The 24,449-nt window shown below is 48.7% G+C and overlaps 1 protein-coding gene and 1 long non-coding RNA gene across 4 annotated transcripts in view; one reads left to right on the top strand and one right to left on the bottom strand.

The window, feature by feature from the left end:
* Window positions 1-3,566: 3,566 nt before the first annotated feature.
* LOC138840937 (uncharacterized) lies at window positions 3,567-8,987 on the bottom strand. The gene is made up of 3 exons (XR_011376273.1): window positions 8,467-8,987; window positions 8,228-8,306; window positions 3,567-3,794 (listed from the first exon to the last, which is right to left on the bottom strand). It is a non-coding gene; the product is annotated as an uncharacterized lncRNA (long non-coding RNA).
* A 201-nt stretch (window positions 8,988-9,188) lies between these two features.
* The window catches only part of LOC138840934 (lysine-specific demethylase 2B), a 91,758-nt gene continuing 76,497 nt past the window's right edge, over window positions 9,189-24,449 (top strand). Inside the window, exons 1-4 of one of the 3 annotated variants that reach the window (XM_070041374.1) lie at window positions 9,189-9,418; window positions 10,416-10,560; window positions 13,540-13,618; window positions 14,931-14,977. In XM_070041374.1, the coding sequence (XP_069897475.1) occupies window positions 9,386-9,418; window positions 10,416-10,560; window positions 13,540-13,618; window positions 14,931-14,977 (304 nt within the window). In that variant the 5' untranslated portion in view covers window positions 9,189-9,385. Of the gene's footprint in view, window positions 9,419-9,644; window positions 9,813-10,415; window positions 10,561-10,749; window positions 10,800-13,539; window positions 13,619-14,930; window positions 14,978-24,449 lie in introns of those variants that run through there. The other 2 variants (XM_070041375.1, XM_070041376.1) reach the window with 2 other exon arrangements.

The raw sequence follows: 24,449 nt of genomic DNA, 5'->3' as shown, positions 1-24,449 counted from the left end.
AGGCTGTCTTCTAAGGAAAACTGCTTGGCAGTCTGTGTACCCTCCAGCTGAGCCTTTGTTCCGTGCATGCAAGTCTGTATTTATGCCCATGCTTTCATGTCGTTTTCACAGTTCCTAGCAATGGAATGGGCCAGATTTTAAGTTACACATACCTTCAGCTTGACTGGATATCATCTCTCATTCCCCATGTACTTATTAATTCTTCCTGTCTGCCTCTCACACACACTTTAAGTTCCACCTCAGTTCATCCTCCTGGGTCACATGGAACTCTCTTCCAGTTCCCTTAGAACACGTGCACCCCAATCACAAGGCCTTTGTATCTGCTGTTTTCTCTGCTGAAGGCACTTCCCCAATGCTCAGCCTAGCTAAGCTCTTCTCTCCCTGAGCACTCAGTTCTGTACACTACTTCCTTGGTATAGCTTTCCTGACTTCCTCCCTAGCTTCAGACCAAGTCAACCTCCCCTATATTATGACTCTGGAAGCATTATATACCTTTATTGCTAGAGGTACTCGAGAGTGGGCTACCCACTCCTCAAGCATGCAGGGCTCTGGGTTCCATTCCCAGCTGTCATTCACAGGTAGTGTTCCACCAACTGTGCCCTTCCCCTTGCCCTCAGCTCAGTGACAGTTCTCTGAAAGTATTGGCCATACAGTTTGTTTGAGCTCACTGCCCTTTCTGCAGAACCCAATATGGTGCCCGGAATACACTAGGCAACTGATGTTATCTCTGATAGTGATTCTCTTAACTCATGCTTGAATTCAGTGGGTAATTTCCCCCCTTCCCCCAGCATGTTTTATTTTTTGTTTGTTTTTTTGGTCCAGTTGTGGGCCTGGGCTCTCTCTGTCCCTCAGCTCTTCAGCTCAAGGCTAGCGCTCTACCACTTGAGCCACAGCACCACTTCCGGCTTTTTTTCCTGCTTATGTGGTGCTGAGGAATCGAACCGAGGGCCTCATGCATACAAGGCAGGCACACTACCACTGAGCCACCTTCCCAGCCCCCCAGCATGTTTTAATATTAGAATATACTAGGGCTGGAAGTAAGCTCAGTGTTGAAGTGCTTATGTGAAAAACCCTGGGTCTCATCCCCAGTACAAAAGGAAAGTAAAAGATAATGACAATGTGGCCATGGTCGTTCCCGTCAAGTTCAGACTCAGCTCAATAAACACTAAGTGAGCTTGCTGGACCATGCCATATTGTAAGTGCCTAGCAACTGTTAAATTACTCCAAGGTCCCCTTGTCTATTACTATAATGAGAGTAATTATGGCTGGTGTTTGCTGAGCGCTTACCATGTGCCAAGTGCTCTGCTACCTACTTTACAACTGCCACCTCATCTGCCCTTGCTTTGTGCCCTGGTAGGTCTGGTTATCTTCATCCTACAGGTGAGGAAACAGCAGCAGGGAAGTAAACTCAGTTGTCCTGGGCCACAAAGGTAGAAAATGATCCAAAAACTCTTGGCAGCCAGACCTGCCAACTGTGCCTCTTTATCAAGAGACTGCATTTTGCCTTTCTCCAACTGTGTTGCTTCCAGTTGGGTTCCAGAGTCTGAGTTGTTAATTACAATGCTAAATTGTATCTACCATTATTGGACACTTAACTCTCACTTTATTTGGTATTTTCTGAGGACCTACAACATGTTCAAGCTCTATCCTAGAGGCTGAGGATATAGAAGTAAACAGAACAAAATCTCTTTTGTGGAGTTAACAGTCTCATGGGAGGAGAAAAAAAAAAGTGAAATACATGATAGTGATGACTGCTTTAGAGAACAGAAGTCTGATTTCATTTCTCAAAAATGTCATTATTCCCACTGTGCAAATGAGGTTCAGACAGGTGAAGTCACTTCCCTGGCGATGCACATCTAAGGGGCTGAGAGAAGTCAGGACTCCAGAAGGTCAGGGATCCAAACTGCAAATCACCCTTCCCTGCATACTAGCCATTACCTAGCACAGGGGTGGAAACAAAACAGGTCAAACTTACTTTCAAAGCTTCTGCCCCAGCAGGCAGGCAAAGGTGACCCCTGGGAGCCTAGGTCAGATACCAAGCTAGTAGGAGATGGATGCAGAGATTGGCACAGGGGCTCAGGAAGTACAGGAGCAGAAGGTGAAGGCGCCCCCTAGGGCCACCTGGGACTGCTGGCTACTCTCAGCCTAACAGTTGGCTCTGGGTCTGTCCCACCCCATTGAGCCATCTGTCTCCAGCGCCTAGGCCAGGCAGGGGCATCAAAGCTGTATTGCTTGATAATATTCTCAGGTCTGCTTCTGCAGAAGCCACTATCACATGCAAATAGCAGTCTGCTCTCTTACCCCACATCCCTAGCTTGGGGGTCTTGAAGGAGGATGCAGGATGCTTGTACACCCCAGCTGTGATAACATCAGGTCCTCTGTCCCCATGGGGCTTGGAGGACAGCAAGAGCAAATTTAGTCAAATAGCTCCAAGTAGTGTGGGCAGGCTTTAAAGGAGGACAGTTGAGAGAGAGAGAGACAGGGCTATTTCACCCATGTTAAGCAGTCTTCCCCCAAATCTTCAATGCGAAGGAAAGCTAGTGTTAGGATTCTATGACCCGGGGGCCCAAATGCACCTGAACAAATGCATCAGATTGAGCCTTTTCATACAAAACTGGCTCTTGAGATCTATGATCTGGCTCTAATGTCATCTATATAACTAGCCCCATCTCACAGATGAGAAAACTTGAGGCTCATTTGGTACACTTGGTCCAAGATTAAACAGTTCACCATACTATTCAGGGATTTTTCCTATGCAAACGCTTTAGCAATCAATGCCTTACATGAGATAATGCATGTAAAAAGCTGCACAGCCCCCCCCCCCCAGCCCCGCTCTCCTGTCTTCAATAGAGACATCTAAACATGAGGCCATGAGGCATTACCACGAAATTTTGCTGGACTTCAGGCTCCTTTAAACTCAGCAATTCAGGGAACCCAGGAAAGGGCAATAATTAAAACCCAAAGACCCCAATGCCCTCTCAAAATTCCCCAATCTGTCTGGCTCCTGCTCTGTGCTCTGGGGCCCCTTCAGGTATCATCTTCTGCCAAATAGGGTGTTTCTCAGAAGTTGCAAGTTGTGGGCGGTTAAAAAAAAAAAAGTTGCAGCCTGAAGACAAAAGGTTTGAGTTTTGAACAAAGGGTAGGGTGAGCCTGGAAAGTGAATGCTGACACATCCTCTCTCCAGCTGGGAGATGGGGTCTGAGGACTCCAGCAAAGGTCATCTGTCTCCACATCTCAAGGCAGGAAATGCAATTCAATCCTCCCAGTGACTGATCACTTTGCAAGATTAATGGAATCCTCTCCAACCTGGGTCTCTGTTCTGACAGCACAGAAAGTCAACCAAACTGTTTTCCTCCTACTCAGCAAAGTCAGCTGATTTCCTGTTTCAAAAGTTCAAAACTTTTCTCTAGGACATTTGTTTCTGAGTATTCCTCTGCTAGGTAAAATACTGCCTACTGGGGTTAGATCTAAAGATGACACTTAGAGATTCTGAGGACTTTTCTACTATCCCTACTTCACATTTGAAAATAAAATAAATGCAAACCTAACAGTCCTGCCAGAAAGGGTTAAAACTATCAGCCCTCTTATCCATCCCTTGAGGTTTGTCAGCCAATGACAACTGAGCATGATGAAGTAATTTCTGGCTTTTTATTTCCATTGGTTAACACACTTGTCCATCAATCCAAAGATGCAAGTTTTGAAAGAATCTTTGAACTTTTATGACTCTCTTCTTGGCATTAACCCTTTAAACGAACTCAGCTATTAGTTCCAGTCCATTTACAAGAGGAGAAATACTGTAAAATGAAGAATTCTCAATTGAAAATTAAGTCAGGTAAGGCCTGACAGTCAAGGCTTTTCCTTACTTTTTTTTTTTAAACTTCAATCACTCGGAACTGAGGACTAAAAATAAAAAAGAATGGTGTTTGAGAACAATCTGGAACAGAAATAGCATGGTCTGTTGTCCTCTTCGATTAAAATAAAAATATTTTTGAATTTCAAAAGTAATGCAGAGCATGGCAGAATTTGCTATGACTTTTTTTTGCTATACTGCTACTCCTTTTTTCTTCCTTCTCCCTTTCTTGTGCCCAGAGCTTTCACATGCTGGGCAAGTGTACCTCTCCAGCTGGAACTCATTTTTAGCTTACACATCTCCATGGCACAACATTTAAAAAGGCACTACAACATATAAAATGAAATTAGCTGTCAGGTTCAAAACTAGGCAAAAAAGATACCAAAGAAATAACTTTCCTTCTGTTTTCAGGTTTTTTTTCCCCCAATTTTTAAATCTTTCCTAAGGATGTAAGATACCTAATAATTCATTATATATAATCGGCTTTTATTTTTTATTTTTGTCAGTTGTGGGGCTTGAACTCCGGGCCTGGGCTTTGTCCCTGAGCTTATTTGTGCTCAAGCCTATTTGTGCTAGTGTTCTACCACTTGAGCCACTTCCAGTTTTTGAGTGGTTAGTTGGAGATAAGAGTTTGACAGGGACTTTTCTGCCCAAGCTGGCTTCAAACCTTGATTCTCAGATCTCAACCTCCTGAGAAGCTAGGATTACAGGCTTAAGCCACAGGTGCCCGGATAAGAATAACTTGGTTTGTCAGTTGCAGGGCTTGAACTCTAGGGCTGGGCACTGTCCCTGAGCTCTTCTGCTCAAGGCTAGTGCTCTACCACTTGAGCCATAGCACCACTTTCTAATTCTCCAACTTTTAGCTTCCTTTTTCTTTTTGCAGTACTGGGGTTCAAACCCTAGGTCTTGAGTTTATTTGTGAGATCCAGGCAGGTGCGCCAATCTCACCCTAGCAGGCCCTTAGAATATGTCACCTGCAAGCTCACATGGTAAACATTCATACCACCACAGGGGCTTTTTTCCAGAAACCTTTGCCAAGATATGATCCCCTGTCTTCAAGGAACCTTCATTCATTCCACAAGTGTTTCCAGGAGGTTGATAAAGGAGATTCAGAGCCAAATCAAACTTTAATGGATGTGTAGCCTGGTATGTGAAGGGCATTGAGGCTAAACTGTTTTTGTTGTGCTTTTGCATCTTGCTATGTTGTCGAGCCTAGCCTTGAACCTTCCAAGTTGCATGTACTGTCATGCTTAGCTCACCATTTTTTGTTCATTTTTCTGAGACAAGGTCTACATTGTGTAACAAACTGGCTTCAAACTTTAATCCCATTGCTCATATCTGCTCAACAGCCAGATGTGGCCAGAGGCAACACTATTAGACAGTATAGATATATAATATTCCCAACATGTTTTTTGTTCTATGCAACAGTCCCCTAAGAGGTTCATATGCTGGTCAGTATGCAGGCTCTGGATTCCTATCAGCTTGGGGTTCAAATCCTGTAGCTGTTGTAGTCTCTGTAGTTAAGGAATTTGACCTCTATTTAAGCCTTAGCAAAGATTCAAAGACATCAAATTGTAAGGTGCTTTGCTTAAAGGTATACTAAATTCTTGGGCCTGAACTCAGGTCCTGGGTACTGAGGAATTGAACTCAGGGCTTTATGCCTACGAGGCAAGTACTCTGCCACTAAGCCATATTCGCAGCCCCCACACTAAGTTCTTATAAGTCAGGAACTATTGAATTTTTGTTGATGAGAACAACTTCACTTTCTTTTACTTTTCTTTTTCTTTTGTTGTTAGTCGTCGGGCTTAAACTCAGGGCCTTGGCGTTGTCCCTGAGCTCATTTGCTCAACTAAGTGTTCTACTACTTCTAGCCACATCTCTGTTTCCAGTTTTCTGGAGATAAGTCTCATAGACCTACCTGCATTTGAATCCTTAGATTTCAACCCCCTGAGTAGATAGGATTTCAGGTGTGAGTCACTAGCACCCAGCACATCAGGGTTTTTTTTGTTTTTTGTTTTTTGCCAGTCCTGGGGCTTGAACTCAGGGCCTGGGCACTGTCCCTGAGCTTCTTTTGCTCAAGATTATCACTCTACCACTTGAACCACAGCTCCACTTCTGGCTTTTTTCTGTGTGGTACTGAGGAATCGAACCCAGGGCTTTCTGCATGCTAGGCAAGCACTCTACTGCTGAGCCCCATTCCCAACCTCAACTTCAGTTTCTTAACTGCCCAGAAATTCTGAATTCTGGTTTCTCAGGGTTCCATCCAGCAACAACCTTTCCTTGGAAAGGGCAACAGTCCATCTCCCAACCATGCCTCCAGTGTAAGTGGGGCTGTCCTTGTTTTAGGGCCCATAGCTCCTCAGTGAGCCTGTGACCCTTGAAAAGAACGAACGAATGGGAAAACAGACAAGATTTGCAAGAACCAGCAGGAGGGTCTAATGCAATTTTGAATACAATTGTCCTCTAGTTTTCCTGTAAGAAAATTTCATCTTTCTGGCTCCCTCCCTCCCCTCCTCAACTCCTTTGAGACAATCAACCAAAGCGGGAACTCAAGGGTCTTGGCCCTTCCCCCTTTTGGCCCAAAATAACCTCCTTCCCCCCCCCCCCCCCCACTTTGAGCCAAATGCTTGGAATTCTTTCAACAGGAGGACAAAGCCTTTCATCTGCCCATTACTGATAAAGAGAAAATGCAAATATGCTGGGCAAGGTGATCCATCAAGGCCCAACATTTATTGAGTGACACCTTAGACCCAGGCAGGGAAGGCTTTACAGGGAGTCAAAGGGGAACAAAACCCAGCTGGCCTATTCTTCCCTCAGTTTGTGGTTTCCTCAAGGTTTGTAAAGGGAGGGGATTAAATTAGGCAACTAGTCAACTCTACCCCGCTCAGACAAGCCAGGAACTTCCCACTAATGTGATAAATGGTCTTTAACTGTTTTCACACTAAGGTGGCTGGTAGGGGGACTTTTTCCCTAATGCTGGCTTTTGGGAACAACATGGAGCCACAAGGGGAGAAGAGAGGAATCTCAGTGAGAAAAGATGAAGGAGGAAGAAAGAAGATCAAACATCCCATTTCCAAGTTTTCCCTTATTTTACTTGTCATTTTCACTGCAGCTCAGCCTAGGCTCCCTTTTGAGCAGGGTCATTTCATTTTGTGGGAAAAGTGGAGCTGGTCAGTGCCAAAAAATGCAGCCTTAACCAAGTTCGGCTCCAGCTGGAGCACCAGAGCCTCACAGACCAGCTGCATAATCTTGGGTGCCTGAAGAGTCCAGTCTCCTCCCAGTCTCCTTTTAAGAGTAAGATTAGGTGGAGGAGTGGCTCAGGTGGTTCAGGGCCCACCAATGCGATGAGCAAAAGAGTCAGAATACTGAGTTTGAATCCTGCTCTTGGACAAAAGAAAAAAACAAAACAGCTTTCATTCTCTTGGGAGAAGCAAAGAAAAAGGACCTGGTTCTTGGTGGGGATGGGGGTGGAAAGGCCCTTACTCTGAATGACTTGATTGGATGCAGCCAAGTTAGCACAGGAGACTTGAGGAAGAAAAATTCTGGTGTTTCATTCTCATTCAAAAGTTATGTTTACAGCTCCAGCTGGGTATGGTGGGGGTACACCTGTAATGTAATTCCAGTGTTTGGGAGGCTGAGGCCAGAGGATTGTGAGTACTAGGCCAACCCAGTCTAAAGCCATTATGGACTATAGAACTATATGGCAGAAGCCTTCCCTTGAGGGGACCAATCTGGAACTGATGGCTCTTTTCAGGTGTGGGGTGGGGAAGCCAGGAAGCCACTTCCCTCTACAGGGTGCTTGTTGGCAGGGGCCTGGTCTGGAGGCAGAGTAATCATCATGCATATTCCTAATTTCTCCAAGCCTCAGTGTCTCAGTCTGAAACATAATCTGCTCTAGCCCACAAAGTTAAAAACAAGTAAAATACTGTGTTCCGCACCTGCTGGGGGCATCTAGGAGACTGCTTGGTGTAGCTCTTGATACCTTCATCTTATCAAGAGCCCCAAGGACATTGGGCTGGAGGAAAGCTTAGCACCAGCTTTTCTCACAACTAAAATGTAGTTGAAAAACCAGGGCCAATTCTGAGTGTAGTCCTGTCACTTTCATCTTAACGGAAGTATAGGAAGGAATATCTCCTATATTTGCTGTTAGCTGACGGTACCTCATTTTCCTCTATTCTATCCGGCTTCAGTCCCAAGCATTGGGCAGGGGAACAGGGGAGCACTCTCGGACCTAAACATTCCAAGTGTGCATAAAGGGTACCCTTATCCTCTCTCAAGCATTAATCAAACTGCTCCCCAAGATTCCCTTGCCATGTCCTTCAGAGTTAGATTCCTTTCCACCACTTTCCTCCTATAAAGCGGCCAACAAGGGCTTACCTTTTACTTCTTTGCCAGCTGCTGAGAAGCTGGATCCGATTCTCTGAGTGTTTCCCACCGTAGCATCGATTCTCTCCTCCTAGCGAATGACAGGACCTTAAGAAAAACAACAACACAACAAAAACCCGCCCAATTTCTGTTGCAGGGCTGGTTGCTAGCCGGGAACTCCACCGAGGCCGACAGAATGAATGAAAGACAATGTCTCCCGGCCAGCGGCCGTCTGGCTCTGCTTCCTGTACCTGTGTGTGTCCGCATCTCTTAAGTTTCCCGGGCTTAAAAGTTGTGCAGCCCATACAGATATGGAAGTGCACTAATTTCTTCCTGAGCCCCTCCAGTGCTTCTTCCACGCAGGACGTTAGGTAGCGAGTTCCTAAATGCTAGTTTGGGCAGGATCACGCGCTCCAAAAGACAAGCAGCAGGAGAACAAAATAACCATACAAAATGTTCTGCATTCGGGTCACCGAGGCCGGCCATGGGGGTGGGGGGCAGGGGCCGGGGAAGGGGAGTCGGGGGGGGGGGAGGATGCCAGGCCCCGGGGGCTTTCTCGTCGGTAGGCTCCGTTTGCATTTCCGCGCCTCCCGCTGAGGCCATCCGTGCAAATCTGCACCTCCCTCCCCCCTCCCCTGCTCCCCCCCTCCCCGCCCCGCCATCTCTGGGATGCGCCCGCCGCCTTGCAACTCAACCCTCCAAAAGTCAGCCCGGCTCCCCACTCCCGGGCGGCGGCGGCGGCGGCGGCGGCGGCGGCGGCGGCGCCTGCGTGCAGAGGCGCACTCGTGACCCAACAACAAAACGGCGATGCCCGGGCGCTAACGGCGCCCGGTGCCTCGGGGGGCCCCCCCGCTCCGCCCCGCACCTCCGCGGGCCGCCGTCCCCGCCCCCCTCCCCGGCCGCCCCCCCCTCCCCGGCCGCGATCGGCAACAATGTTTACGTTCCGGGGATTATGACGTCGGCGCCTCCCCCCACCGCCGAAAATGGTTTCCTAGGACTTTGCAAACGGATCTGCCCAAGTGTTGGTGCAAAACTTTGTAGACCTCGGCCGTGGCGGGCTTTATTTATTTATTTTCGGTTTGTTTTCTTTAGTCTTCCCTCCTCCCCCCCCTCCGCCAAAATGCCGGGGGCAGGAGTGTTGACAATTAATTGGTGAACTCTCCTAAAAAAATGGAGGCAGAGAAAGACTCTGGAAGAAGATTGGTGTGTAGCTCCCCCCCCCCCAAGTCTGTATGTGGTATATGGTAGATGTTCTTTTTTTTTCTTCTTCTTTTTTTCTTGCTGCCTTTTCTTTCCTTTTCTGTATTTTGCAAGAGGACCGGAAAAAAAAATAAATTGCATGCAAAAGGAAGCAAGCAGCTCACTCCTCCAGTCCCTTGTGAGGCGCAGGGTCTCCGACACTTAAGTGGGAGGTGGTAGCGCGGAAAGGCGTGCAGGGGGGCCGAGCGGGCTCGGGGTTCGCTGGGAGCCCGGGGGCTGCGGGGCCGGGTCGCTGGGCGGCGGAGGAAGGAGCAGGGGATGCGGGGGGGGGGGCGGCGGTGCGGGTCTCCTTCGGAAGTGAGTGTGCGCGCGCTCGTGGGAGATGAGGCAGCTGCTGGTGCGTTCCGGGGTCTGGGGTGGTAGCTTTGTGGCGGGCCGGCCGCCTCCCCCCCTCCCCAGCCCGAGCCTCCCCCTCTCACCTCCTTTTCTCGCGCTGGCGGCCGCTCGGCGGGGGCTGCCGGGGTCTCGAGCCCTTCCATTTTCCCAGCTTCCCCGGTAGCTCGAGGGCGGCTCCAGCCTCAGCAGTGCCGCCGGCCCCGGGTTCCGGCTTCCCGGCGCTGCCGTAACCGCCGAGCCCGGCGCCGCCGCGGCTCCTCCGGGGCCTACATCTGCCCCGGCAGCCCGTGGCCGGAGCTGCCCTCGCGGTGGCACACCCAGGCTCCCGGCCGGGGCGGGGGCGGGCGCGAGCCCCCCAAGTGTCGCTCCCACCGCCTCCGAGGACGCCGGAGCGGGAATGCCTCGTGCGGGGCGCAGCCCGGCCCGGGGGCGCCGGGCCCCTTGCCTTTCCCTGCTTTTCGGCATCCTGGGCATCGGCGCAAAGTTGCTCAGGCCGCAGTGGTGGGGCGCCGGGGGCGCACGGCCCCTGCACCTGTTCGTGCTGGGCCCGGGGTGAGCCGCGACCCCCAGTAACGTCCCGGACTCTCTGGTTGGATCCCCGCAGCGTCCGATTGACCGCCAGAGATACGACGAGAACGAAGACTTGTCGGACGTGGAGGAGATTGTCAGCGTCCGTGGCTTCAGCCTGGAGGAGAAGCTCCGCAGCCAGCTGTACCAGGGGGACTTCGTGCACGCCATGGAGGGCAAAGGTGAGGCGCCCCCTCCCCGGGCCGCCCTGCGCGCCGCGGGCCGGCCGCGCGCACGTGGGGAGGGAGCTGCCTGTGGCTGGGTTCGTATTTCGCGCCCGCGTCCCCCATTCCAGGGGATCCGGTGACGAAACGAGGCTGAGCACTGGGGGGGGTGGGGTGGGGTGGCGAAGGAGGAGGGCAGGCGGGAAAGGGGCCGGGCGCGGGCCTAGGCCCGGCCTGCGCCCACCACCAGTCCCGAGGTGGGCAGTGCCACGGGGCTGGTGGACTGAGAGGGACCTGGGGATGGACGGTGGGACGGAGGGAGGGCGTGAGCGCGGCGCCTTCCCCTCCCCAGCCGGTCGCGTTCCTCGGGCGGCTAGAAGTGTAGCCATGGGGCTGAGCTGGGGCTTCGGGAGTCCCTGGGACGGTGGGGTGACGTCCCCAACTTGAAGCCTTCCAAACCTCCAAAACCTCTATCCTCCGGGGTCCTGCGAGTTGGGAACCCGGTGATGAGGGCCGCCTTTTGGGTTGTTGGGCTTGTACAGCACCTCCATGCCTGGGCTTTGTAGAGGCTCTTTACTTCGTGGGCTCTGTGGGGCTGGAGCCGAGATTAGGTGGGATGTGAGTTGCTTGGCCTAAAAATGCCACTAAGCCTGAGTTTTTTTGTAGGGGTAGCCTTGAAAGTTTGCGTGTAAGGAAGTCGAGATTATGGGGTGACTCCCCCTCGGGCATAAGGCTGACATGCCTAACCCTGGCAGTTGGAAGATTTGGGGTTCCTCTTTGGGGAAGTGTTTGCAGTCCTGAGACCCTGAGAGCGCTATCTTTTGTGAGCCTTTCCTGTGTAGGGCAGACGTGGGGACGCCCCAGGTTTGGGAGAGCCCTTAGCTTCGGACCTGAAAGGCCTGAGTTTTCCCTGGGGTCCTCCTATTAAGAGGGTAGTTTGGGGGTGTATTCCAGAGGTGGAGGAGATGCCCCTTTTGGGGGCTGAGGGAGGACTGAACCACCCTAGCTTGCAGACTGGCCAAACGCGGCCTGTGGGGTTGAGGTTGGAGCTGCTCCCGCCTACCCCGGTCTTCTCTGGAGGTGGGGAAGTTCATTTGTTCCCTCCTGAGTTGGCATTTCCTTGCAATCACTCAGTTTCCATTTTGTGGTTCCCCACCCCCTTCTTGGAAACCCCTTCCCCCTCGGTGAGCTGACAGCAGGGGAAGGCCTCCCCCCTCTGGGTTCTGGTTGAGTGCCTGGGGCCCCGGGTTAGCCCAAGAGACTGTCCCCCTGGCTTTGCATTTTTGAAGTTTCTCTTTTGTGCTCCATGCCTCCTGGGGCACTGGGCTCTGGTGGGGTGGGTGAGAAGGGGGAGGGAGGAAGAAATTTCTTCCAGGCCAAGAGCCTAGTGCCAGACCTAACTGCATTTACATTCCTTCCGAGAAAATGGGATTTTAATTCTTCTCTTTTCTTCCCTCATTTGGCAGAGCCTATGAGAAAACAATAAAAAACAATATACAAACTCTTCCTGGTCATTTGTCAGGAATCCCCAGCCCAGGCTCTCAGAGGTTTTTCTCTGGCTCATTTGAGGAAGTTGCAATGGGAGGTGGGGCCAGGGGAGAGGGGTGTGTGGCTGGGAAGGTGACCAGCCTGGGAGCTCTGAAGGGCATCCTTCCATCTGCTGTCCTGGCTCCTTTCAAAGCACCAGGCCTTAGGGTTTCATTACTTAATTCAGGTGCCCCAAAACTGGAGGGAGAAGCTGAGAAACAGGGGGAGCCCTTAGCCTGGATTCAAAATAGAAGCTTCTTAAACTTCTCTTCCTTTAAACCCTTGAGGAATCCCCATTCACTGGGAGCCCCTGGGGATCTGAGCCCCTGAGGTCAGGGCTTTCCAGGCTCGGGGGTTTTTGTTCTTTCTCTCCTCTGAGCCAGTTGTCTTGGCCTCCTCCTCCTCTTCTTCCTCCTCCTTCTGCTCCTCCTCCTCCTCCTCCTCCTCCTCTTCCCCTTCCTCCCCCCTCCTCTTCCTCCTCCCCCTCTTCTTACCCCTCCCCCCCCCCAAGGCTGCCCTGGTGAACTGTTTCCTGGGCCCAAGCTTCAGGTGTCCTGGAACACTTCTGTCTCCAGTGAGTTGCTTTAGTCACCTGAGAATTTGAGGGACGCAAACGTTTATCCCAACCTCCCTCTACTCTGTGGAGGCATGCAGGTTGGGTCAGACCTACCCTGGTTTGGGGATTGAGGAAGGGGAAAAAAATGAGTCTAAGGCCTCCTTCATTCCCCAGGACTTAGGATAAGGATTTGGGGTACCATCCTAGACAAAGCTCAGGTGGACATCTGCTCTGTGAGTTTTCCTTCAGATCTTCCTATACCCCATTTGCCTAGTCCACCTGAAGAGTATCCCTCTCCATTCTCCAGTTGAAGCAAGAATTGTGATGGCTCTAGCAGAATTTCACTAGAAGACAACAAAGCTGTGCCCAGTTCCCTAGTTATTTTGGCACCAAATACACAGTTTCCAGGGAAACCAGCTTTCTCCCCCTCCCTTTCACCATGCAGGATATTACAATAAGATTTTCACTGATGCTCAGCTACAATGAGAGCCCTCCTCCCAGCCTCCTCTCTCGGGCCTCAGATCCTCCCAGGTGGCATGCTTCAGTTTTGCAGTCCCTTTACTATCTGAGCTTGGCCTCCGATGTGATTGTCTGTCCCTCTTCCTGAGCAATAGCCAGAGCTCTTTCAGTGTGAGGCTCTTTTAAGTCTCCTCCTGGGTCCTTGACGGATGGTCTTGTGCTGTTCATTGACAAGTTTGGACCCGTGGGGGTAATGCAGAGAATGACTGAGTAGGCAGAGGAGCTGGTGGAGGGCATGGCTTCCCTGTCATTTTAAGGCAGCCTTTGCCATGCAGTGAGTGCCTGCCTCCAGCGAAGCCCCACTCTTTCTTTTATCATCTTCCCCTCTGATGGATCCTGGTACATTTGCTCCTGAATAACTTAACCAACTTGCTTTAATTCAATTGTCCAAACAGATTTCAACTATGAGTACGTACAGAGAGAAGCTCTCAGGGTTCCCCTGGTATTTCGAGAAAAGGATGGACTAGGAATTAAGTAAGTTGCTGAAACTAATCACTTCTTCCCTTGTCCTATTCCCTAATGATGGATATAGTTTTAGATGGGTCTCTCCTCCCCTCTTCTCACTACTCATCCCTGAGAGGGACCTTCTTCTATGATCTGAGCACAGCAATTCCTTGTTCAAGACCTGAGCAAGGAGAAACACTCTCCGAAGATTTTTTTTTTTTAAGGAATTTAAGAAAGGCAACACAAGCTGTTTAGGTAGTGGATGGCTTTTTGCCCTAGTCTGCTGATTCCATCCAGCATGCTAAGAATTGTACCTCTTTCCTCCCTCCTCCTCAAACCACGAAGACTCGAAGACTCCCAGGCTGTGGGAAATGGGGCGTTTTCTGTGGAAAGATGCTTTCCTTCGATGCCAACTCTCCCCTTTGTCCACCTGCCTCTGTGTCTGCCTTATATTCTGTGATATCTGTCCACACTGCAGGTTGGAGAAGAGATGGGAGCAAGCTGGAAGAACAGGTTCTGTCCCATGGGCAGCAGTATGGGAAGAGGTTTACAGTGTCTTCCTACATTGCCTACCTCTCTAGCATCTGCTGCCAGACTTGCTCAAGAGTCCAATTCTTAAGAGTGGGACTGAAACCTTCAGCATCTTCATTAACTAATTCTGTTGTCCACATAGGCAATGTCAAATTCCTGGGAATAGTAAACAGGTGGCTTTTTTTTTTTTTTTTTTTGCCAGTCCTGGGGGTTTAAACTCGGGAAATAAGCTCTGTCCCTGAGCTGCTTTTTGCTCAAGGCAACCACTCCACCACTTGAACCACAGTGCCATGTCCAGCTTTTTCTGAATAGTTTATTGGAGATAAGTGTCTCACAGACTTTTCTGCCCTGGATGGCTTCAAACTGTGATCTTCACAGATCTCACTCTCCTGAGTAACTAGGATTACAGGTGTGAGGCACCATTGTCCCTTGAGTAAGTCATCCCTGACCCCCTCTGAACTTAAAGGGTTCTTCCCTCTTTCCCTACAACTCTGGAAGTTATTTTCTGCAGGGAGGAGACAAGACAGGGCTGTCCACCCTGCACAAAAGCAAGTGTTTGGCCTTTGACATCCCCCTTCCTGCAGAAGGGGTGGATGGTGGATGTTTTGAGCTCTGTGGAGGTTCAGGTTGGGTTTACCACTTGCAGTAAGGAGGAGACTCTTTGTTCTACAGTGACTTCCCTTAGGATGCCAATTTCATACTGAGAGCAAGGATTCCCTCTTGGAAAAATGCCTTTCCCTTGGGTGGAAAGTAGAGCTAGCTCTATTGCTTCTGGCTTCTCACCAGATCATTTGTGCTTCTGTACCCCCAGGATGCCTGACCCTGATTTTACAGTCCGAGATGTGAAACTCCTAGTGGGTAAGTTGCTTGCTGTGCACGTGGCTCAAAGGTATGCTGAGGCAGGGATCAGGAGAAGGTCAGAGGAGGTCTTCAGCACCTGCCCATTTATTCTTTAAACTTCCTGGGAAAGCAAGTTTCCATGGGAGGAGCCGGGGCAGGTGTGAGCTGTAACTGTCTCTTCTGGAGAACAGGTCAGATTGCAAAAGTCCTGAGTAGCCCTATCAGAGGGCGTTTGCTGCTACAGTTTTATGAGGCAGATTTGGACTTAGCCTGCAGCTTGGGCGTCAGCAACACACAATCTTTGATCTCTCCTTGGTGTTTGTTTGTGGGTTGCTGGGTAAACGCTGAGTACTTGGTAACCCCTCAAAGACTTTTATGCTTTCCAGAGGAAGGATCATTCTTCCTCCTTCCTCAGAGTTCTCCACAGACCCAGGGTTGAGGCTTGTCACTCAGTTCTGAGCACTGCCTGTAAACTCCCCAAGTTACTACGCAGCACGGCTGATGACTGTCCACAAGGTAGCAGATGGCATTTCAGATCTTCTAGGAAGTTGAAATAATTCCATTCTTTGTGGAAAATCACTTCTTGCCTATATGGTAGACTGTGAACTATGTCACAGAAGGTCCTGGCCCTCTTTTGGAGTAACAGGCAATCAAGAAGTAAACAGGAGGCGGGTGGCTCAAGCCTGTCATCTGAGCTTTGTGGGAAGCTGAGATAGGATCAGAGTCAAAGACAGATCTGAGAGATTTCAGAAGTGGAGCTATGGCTCAAGCACAAAAGCTCAGGGACAGCACCCAGGCCCTGAGTTTGAGCTCTAGTACCTGAAGAAAAATAACAAAAAGAAAAGGTAGCTGGGTGCCGGTGGCTCACACCTGTAACCCTAGCTACTCAGGAGGCTGAGATCTGAGGATCAAGATTCAAAGCTAGCCCAGGCAGAAAAGTCCGGGAGACTCTTATCTCATATAAACCACCAAAAAGTGGCCCTGTGGCTCAAGCACTAGCCTTGAGCTGAAGAGCTGAGAGACAGCACCCAGGCCCAGAATTCAAACCCCATGACTAACCAAAAAAGAAAGAAAGAAAGAGTACACTCAAGGGCCAGAGCATGACTTAAAATGAGAGAGCACTTGCTTAGCAAGTGCAAGAACCTGAGTTCAAACATCATTACCACTGAATAAAAAGAAGCCAATCATAAATCTTTTAGAAGGGCTTTGCGGAAATAAATCAGAGTAACGGATGAGCCATGCTGAGAATGTATTTTAGGCACAGTGATTGGGAGGGCCTCTTAGGAGCCAACTGAGGTGGCATTTGAAGGAAATTCACCTATAGGTTACACATTCTAGAATATTCTAGGGCTGGGAAGGTGGCTCAGTGGTAGAGTGCTTGCCTTGTACACATGAGGTCCTGGGTTCGATTCCTCAGCACCACATAAGCAGGAAAAATCAGAAGTGGCACTGTGGCTCAAGTGGTAGAGCACTACTAGCCTTGAGCTGAAGAGCCGAGGGACAGCGCCCAAGGCCAAGTTCAATATCCACGAACAACAGCAACAACAAAAAAACAAAAACCTCTATCCAGGCCCTCTATCAAGCCCCATGACTGACAAAAAAAAAAAAAAAAAAAAGATAAGAATATTCTAGGCTAAGAGATTAGCAATAGCCAGGAGGAGAAGAGGAGCTTGGTGTGTGAAAGAACTGGGTGAGGAAAAGTGGTAGAACTGTTAAGAGGCTATGGGCTGAATAGCCAATTAGGCCCTGGAGTCTTAGAGAGAGAATTTGGCATTGACTCTATATGATGGAAAGCCAGTGGGGAGATAAAAAAGTAGAGTACATGGGGCAGCCATGCAACTTGATTATTTCTTCAAGAGGTTTCACACATTTTGAAAATTGAATTAGAATTCCCTAACCATAAAATTCACCAATTATAACTTTATCAAGTGACAAGTCCATGGTTTTTATAATAGTCCTACGTACAACCGTCATTATTATTTGCAGACTTCTGTCACCTCAGAAATAAACCTTCCCAGTTCTTTCCCCGTTTCCCTTCATAACCACTAACCTGCTACTTTTGATTCTTTTCCTCTATGATTGGCCTATTCTGGACATTGTTTATAGGTGTAATGAAATATTATTGGACCTTCTCGGATTGGTTTCCTGTACTCACATAACATTTTCAAGGTTCATCCATGTGATACAGGAATCTTTTTTTTTTTAATTTTTTTTATGCCGGTCCTGTGGCTTGAACTGAGCCTGGGTGCTATCCCTGAGCTATTTTGCTCAAAGCTAGTAGTGCTCTGTCACTTGCTCCACTTTGGGCTTTTTGCTGGTTAATTGGAGGACTTTTCCTGCATGGGCTGGCTTTGCAGATCCCAGCCTCCTGAGTAGCTAAGATGATAGGTGTGAGGCATTTGGTGCCTGGCTTCATGCTTGGTGGTTCTTGTTTGTGGTTGTGGTGGTGGTGGGAATTGAATCCAGGGCCTTCTGCAGACTAAGTAGTTGCTCTACCATTGAGCTACACCTCTAATCCAGAATGGCTTACTAAGAGTCCATTGTATGGATAGCTCAGATTTTGTTTTTCCATTCATCCACTAAATGGATGTATCTGATTTTTTTCTGTCCTGAGCAGTGCAGTGAGTGTTCACATGTGGGTTACAATGTGAGCATGTATTTCCATTTCCCTTGGGGCTGCAAATTATTGAGGAGTGGAATTGCTGTGTCATCTGGCATCTTAATGTTTGCTGTTACTATAACAGCTTACCTGAGACTAATTTCCAAAGAAAAGAGGTTTATTTTAGTCCTTGGTTTTAGAGACTGGGAAATGCAGGAAGGTATTGGCATCTGCTCAGCTTGTGGTGAGACTATGTACTGCTCCAACTCACGGCAGAAAGAGGAGGGACAAGCTGGCATGTGGAAGAGGCGGAACACTAGTATAGTAACAGCTTGCCTAATAAGCAGCCTGCTATCATTGTCACTAATCCAGGCCCTGGAGAAAGGCATTAATCTGTTCAGGAGGGGGTCCATATTCCTGGTCCAAAAACCTACTAATAGACTCTCTGTCCCAACACTGCCACAGTGAGGATTTAAGGTCCCAGCACATGAATTTAAGGGGGCTTCACTTAAACCACAGTGTATGGTGTGTTTGACTTCAGGAGGATCTAGCAGTCTGATTCTCAAAGCTCTTTTACACTCCCATCATCTCTGGATGTAGGTTTGGATTTCTCCTCATCCTTGCCAAAAATTGTTATTGTCTGTGTTTTTGATGGTGGCCATGCAGGTGGGTGTGAGGGGGTAGTGACCAGATTCCAGTGTTTTAAAATGCCACCTTAGGGGGAGGGGGGAGGCTGGGAAGGGAGGTGAAGGGTAAACAAAGGAGGAGGCTGCAATGCTTGGTAAGAAATGTATGCATTATCCTGCCAATGTAATTGTAACCCCTCTGTACAGTATGTTCTCAAATAAAATAAAATAAAATTTAAATTAAAAAAATAAATAAATAAAAATAAAATGCCACCTTAGTGGTGTGCAGAGGATGAGGACAGCTGCCATCATGGTGTCAGATGAGTCAGAATAATTGGTCCAAAATTGTGCAAATATATACTTGGAGGAGAAAGGAGTTCATCAATTCCCAGGAAATAGTACTGACAGACTGAAAGGATCTCAGTTAATTGGATATGGCTGGCTCTAGAGAAAGATTTTAGTGGGGTACTGGTGGCTCACACCTGTAATCTTGGCTACGCGGGAGGCTGAGATCTGAGGATCATGGTTTGAAGCCTTCCTGCCAGGAAAGTTTGTGAGACTTTTTTTTTTCTTTTTGGTCGGTCTTGGGGCTTGAACTCTGGGCCTGGGCGCTGTCCCTCAGCTCTTCCACTCAAGGCCAGCACTCTACCACTTGAGCCACAGTCTCATGGGCTTTTCTGCCCGGGCAGAACCGCAATCCTCAGATCTCAGCCTCCTGAGTAGCTAGGATTACAGGCATGAGCCACCGACGCCTGGTTCCAGCTCAGCTTTTTGATGGTTATTTTGGAGATGGACACTCAGACTTTTCTGCCCGGGCTGGCTTCAAATTGAGATCTGCTAGGTCTCAGCCTCCTGAGTCTCTAGGATTACAAGAGTGAGCCACTAGCACCTGGCTTCACAGAGTTGATTTAAAGGTTGTGATGTCCCATCTCCTCCCTTTCTGGAATAGCCTGTTCCCTTCTTCTCTGACATCCACTTCTTTCAGAATTTCTAGAATCTGTCACTAAATTAAAAAAAAAAATCTTCTTCAGTTTTTACTTTGTCAGATGTAAGGCTTGAACTCAGGGCCTGGGCACTGTCCCTGAGCTGCTTTTGCTCAAGGCTAGCACTCAACCATTTGAGCCACAGATCCACTTACAGTTTTCTGGTGGTTAATTGGAAGAAAAGAATCTCACAAGGGGCTGGGAAAGGTGGCTTAGTGGTAGAGTGCATGCCTTGCATGCATGCTGATTCCTTAGCACCAGATAAGCAGAATAAGCCAGAAGTGGTGCTGTGGCTCAAGTGGGAGAACGCTCACCTTGAGCTGAAGAGCTGAAGGACAGCGCCCAGGCCTAGAGATCATGCCCCACAACCAGCAAAGAAAAAGAAGAATCTTTCCTGTATCTGCTGTTGGGTTCAGAGCTATCCCTTACCACACATCAGACTCTAGAGTCAACAGTTATCTCTCCTTGCCTTGTCCTGCCTCCTAGGCCCTGTGCCTTCTTGCCTACAGTTCCTCCTGCCCTTTGGGAGCTACATCCTAGTAGGGCTCCAGCAGGTTACTGGTGCATTTGTTTTCTTGGAGGATGCATGGAACCCCTGTGCCAGCAGAACTGACTTCTTATCTTCTCTTCATTCCCATTCTGCCCCTTCCAGTGGCCTGTGGCTTCCACACCTGGGGAGCTGGACAGAGTTCCCAGCATACCAAGGAAGCTATTCTTAGAACCAAATGTCTCAATCTCTGGCTGTGCATTCTGTCATTTGGTCTTTTCCACCTTCTCTTTGGTCCCAGCTGTTCCACACAGCCCTTTCCAGGGCTCAGGAAGGAATGAGGCCTAGTTAAGTCAATCTCCATTCTGACTTCCCTTTCATCAGAAGGTGGGGCTGACTGAAGTGGGGTCAGCTGGGGTCCTGGCCCTGGGAGTATTCCAGGTTTGGCTCCCAGTAGCCTTGGTCACTTTAGAAAGTGAAGTAACCGAGGGCAGTAGGAGAGCACAGGAGCCCTAGGGTCACAAGGGGGAGATGAGAGGCCTGGTTATTACCCCCAAAGTAAACATGGTTATCACTTATAAAGAATACAGTGTCCGGGGCTGGGAAGGTGGCTCAGTGGAAGAGCGCTTGCCTTGCATGTATGAGGCCCTGGGTTCGATTCCTCAGCACCACATAAGCAAAAAGAATAAAGCCGGAAGTGGCGCTGTGGTTCAAGTGGTAGAGTGCTAGCCTTGAGCTGAAGAGCTGAGGGACAGCGCCCAGGCCCAGAGTTCAGGCCCCACAACTATAAAATAAAACCCCCCAAAAATAAAAAAACATAAAGAATACGGTGTCCATCCTTATGTGTCCAGTCACGTAGTCCCAGGGTGGGGCTCCTGACTGCTCAGGGTTACTAGGAACAGTTACTTTTATCTTCCTCCCCCACTTTCTTAGTTGGCACTAAGGCTTGAACTCAGGGCCTAGGTGCTATCCCTTAGCTTTTTTTTTTTTTTTGCTGGTCCTGGGGCTTGAACTCAGAGCCTGGGCATTGTCCCTGAGCCTCTATGTGCCCAATGCTAGTTCTCTACTACTTGAGACAGTGTCACTTTAGGCTTTTTTGAGTAGTTAATTGGAGATAAGAGTCTTATGGACTTTTTTTTTGCCTGGGCTGGCTTTGAACTGCCATCCTCAGATCCCAGCCTCCTGAGTAGCTAGGATTACAGGTGTGAGCCACTGGCAACCTGGTGTTTCCACTGGAAGGTAAACTGAAGAAATGACCAGAGGTCTTTGAGTAGAGTAGATATAACCCTGTCTAGTGACCAGAAAGATAAATCCCCAACCTGGAAAAACACCCAGCAGAGCTGGGTACTGGTGGCTAAAGCCTATAATCCTAGCTACTAGCCCAGGCCCTGAGTTCAAGCCCCAGAATTGTAGCCCAGGCCCTGAATTCAAGCCCCAGAACTGGCTAGTACTCTCTCTCTCTCTTTCTCTCTCTCTCTCTCTTTCTCTCTCTCTCTCTCTCTCTCTCTCTCTCTCTCTCTCTCTCTCTCTCTCTCTCTCTCTCTCACACACACACACACACACACACACACAGTGCTATTTGAATCTGCCTGTTTCTTTTGTGTACAAGTAAAGTTTCTGGTTGGTTGATGGGGTGATCTACTTGTGTCCATTTGCTCTACCAGAAGCTGCAGGAGGCAGGAAGGCTCCATTCTAGACTCTTGGGTTAAAGGAATGAGCAAGACAGACCAGACTATTAGTGTTTACTAGAATGGTAAGGGCTAAAGACAAGAAATAAAAGGACCAACAGCAGTACCTAATGAGGATGAAATGGTATGTCACCCAGGATGACAGTTTTCTCTTTGTGTAGCTACAAGGTGACCTCTATAGCTAATTTAAACAAGTGTCCTTGTGACCAGTTAGTTTTAAGAGCAGTCTTTCCTGTTATTTTTGCTATTTATGGAGCCTGAGTAAGTTATCAGCAGGGGATAGCCCAGAGGGGCACCCTTCCTGCCTCCTGCAGCTTCTGATAGCTACAATTCCTAGCATTCCTTGGCTTGTGGCTACATCACTCCATTCTCAGCCTATACATGTGCATGGATGTCACACATTGGCTTTGGATCCTCTGTATCTGCAAAGACCCAGTCCAAGTAAGGTCCCACTCATAGGTATCACTGGTTAGGGCCTGAACATATCTTTTAGGGCCATGTTATTCCACTCCCAAACACTTTTAGAGTGGAAAAGAATAGAGGACTAGGAACTGGTGGCTCATGTCTGTAATACTACCGACTTAGGAGGCAGTGTGAAGCCAGTCTAGGCAGACAAATCTGAGGAACCTTTATCTCCAATTAATTAGCAAAAAGTTGGAAGTAGAACTCTGCCTCAAATAATAGAGTGCCAGCTGTGAGAGCTGAGGGACAGCACCCAGGCCCAGAGTTCAGGCCCCACAACCGGACCCAAAAAAAAAAAAGAACTATTACCACAACTAACTTTAGAACATTTTGAGTACTCCCCGTAAAAACCTTGCCTTAGTTAGGTATTCTTTTTTTTTTTTTTTTGGGTCCGGTCGTGGGTCCTGAACTCTGGGCCTGGGCGCTGCCCCTCAGCTCTTCAGCTCAAGGCTAGCACTCTACCACTTGAGCCACAGCGCCACTTCCGGCTTTTTTCTTTTTGCTTATGTGGTGCTGAGGAATCGAACCCAGGGCCTCAGGCATGCAAGGCAAGTGCTCTACCACTGAGCTACCTTCCCCGCCCCCTAGTTAGGTATTCTGATTATGTGTTAGAATCCAAACTGGTCAGTCTAATGGGATTGGCAGGCACAGAGTTAACTGGCTTTGATGTCAGGCAGTTGCATAAACGTCCTGCCACCTGACTTTCCCTGCTTGTGTAGTAAGACCCCCACATCCAGAGATTCAACCCATCATGAGTTGATCATATCTGAAAAAGCAATGTGTGTGGAATGAACATGTACTATCTTTTTTCTTTTGCTAGTATTCCCTAAAGAATACAATATAGGGCTGGGATGTAGCTCAGTGGCAAAGCGCTTGCCTAGCAAGTGCAACGTCCTGGGTTCGATCCCCAGTACCAAAAAAGAAAAGACAAAAAAAATACAGTTAAAAAAAAGAATACAATATATCAGCATGTTTATGTTGCATTTCCATTAGGTATTATAAGTATATGAGTTAATTCATTTAATTGCCTGTGTTCTTTGCAAACTGTCTTTTTGTATAAGGGACATGAGCATTCTTGGGTTTGGGTACCTTAAGGGAGTCCCTCAAACTGTTGTAGTTATAAATGAACTGGGTTGACTAGATAACATTTCCTTCTAGCAGACACAGCCTATGTTCTGTGCATTAACTCATTTAAGTCTCACAACCATCCCTAGGCTCTTGTTTTTGCCCTCTATTACAGCAGAGGAAACCGATGCTCACATATGCTGAAGCCCAAGGCACCGGCTGAAGCCCAGCTGGGATACGAACCTGTGACTTGTAATTACTGCATGATGCTAGTAGAGACAGCCCAGCTTGGCCTGCAAAGCTAACTTGCAGGAGCCTCTGGGAATATAGAGATTTTTTTTTTTCGTGCCAGTCCTAGGGCTTGAATTTAAGACCTGGGTGTTATCCATGAACTTTTTGGCTCAAGGCTTAGTGATCTACCATGTGAACCACAGCACCACTTCCAGCTTTTTGGGTGCTTAATTAGAGATAAGTGTCTTATGGACTTCACTGCCCAGGCCACCTTTGAACTGGGATCCTCAGATCTCAGCCTCTAGACTAATTGGTATTACAGGTGTGAGCCACCTGCACCTAACTTGGGAGATGGATATTTTAGGACACTGTATCTATTTCCTACTTCCCTAACTTGGCTTTGAACTTGGGTTAGAAGCAAAGAGGTGGGGAGAAGTCGGAATCTGGCCAGAGAGGGAGAGGGCACTAATAGCAGTTTCTCCCAGATGCTCAAGAGGAGCTCACTTGTTCCCAGTCCCCTGGTTAAGGAAGGACGTGCACTGTCAAGATCACATCCACAGTTTCCAGCAAAGGCCAGGGATGCCCCCTGGTGGATCTGTGTAAACACGGCTGTTTTCCCTTGGGTCTTCTGCCCATGATCTGAGGGGTGGGGTGTAGGCCCCTGAGAGCTGAGGCTGCTGAAGGCTCAAGTTGTGTTCAACCTTAGCGCCTGTGATCTGAGTATACAGTATTCCAGGGTTGACTTAGGAGCCTGGCCTGTGGTAGTCAACCGAATTAGCTTCAAACCTTAGCCCTGCAGTTAATTCACAGGGCGGTTGGCCAAATGGTTTTCTGAGCATCAGTTTCTTACCCATCGTATGGGTGACCAGAATGACTGAGTAGAGTCTGTGCCTGCTGATGAGCTCAGTAAGTGTTAATTGTCATTGGTAGAAAGGTAGTCCAGGGAACTTGAGCCAGTCACATAGGGCCCATCGCTTGCTTTCCTCATTGGTGAAGACCTTCCTGCCTGGCTTTCAGGATTACTGGGAAAAGCAGATCTTGAATTTGAAGGATAGGACATCTAGGTCCTAAACACTTAGTCCTTTTCCTACTCTTCCTACTGTGTGAAAGGCAGTTTACTCAATAAATACAGGCTGCAGGTCTGCTACAGGCAGGTTCTGTGCCCTGAGCTGGCATGAAAGAAGCAATGGGATGAAACTGCTAGCCCATGTCAGTATCCAAGTTCAACAAGAGCTTTGTTGAGTGCAAGGGTCAGCATGCTTTCTCAGAAGGGGGCAGAGTAAACATTTCAGGCTTTGACCGCCATGTGCTCTCTGTTGTAACTACCGGGTTCTGTCACAGCAGCACGC

This window comes from Dipodomys merriami, unplaced genomic scaffold (assembly GCF_024711535.1).
Source record: "Dipodomys merriami isolate MVZ:Mamm:240054 unplaced genomic scaffold, mDipMer1.0.p SCAF_307, whole genome shotgun sequence".
NCBI classification, from domain to species: domain Eukaryota; kingdom Metazoa; phylum Chordata; class Mammalia; order Rodentia; family Heteromyidae; genus Dipodomys; species Dipodomys merriami.
The sequence above is the reverse complement of the archived record's forward strand: the minus strand, read 5'-3'. Positions and strand labels throughout refer to the sequence as shown.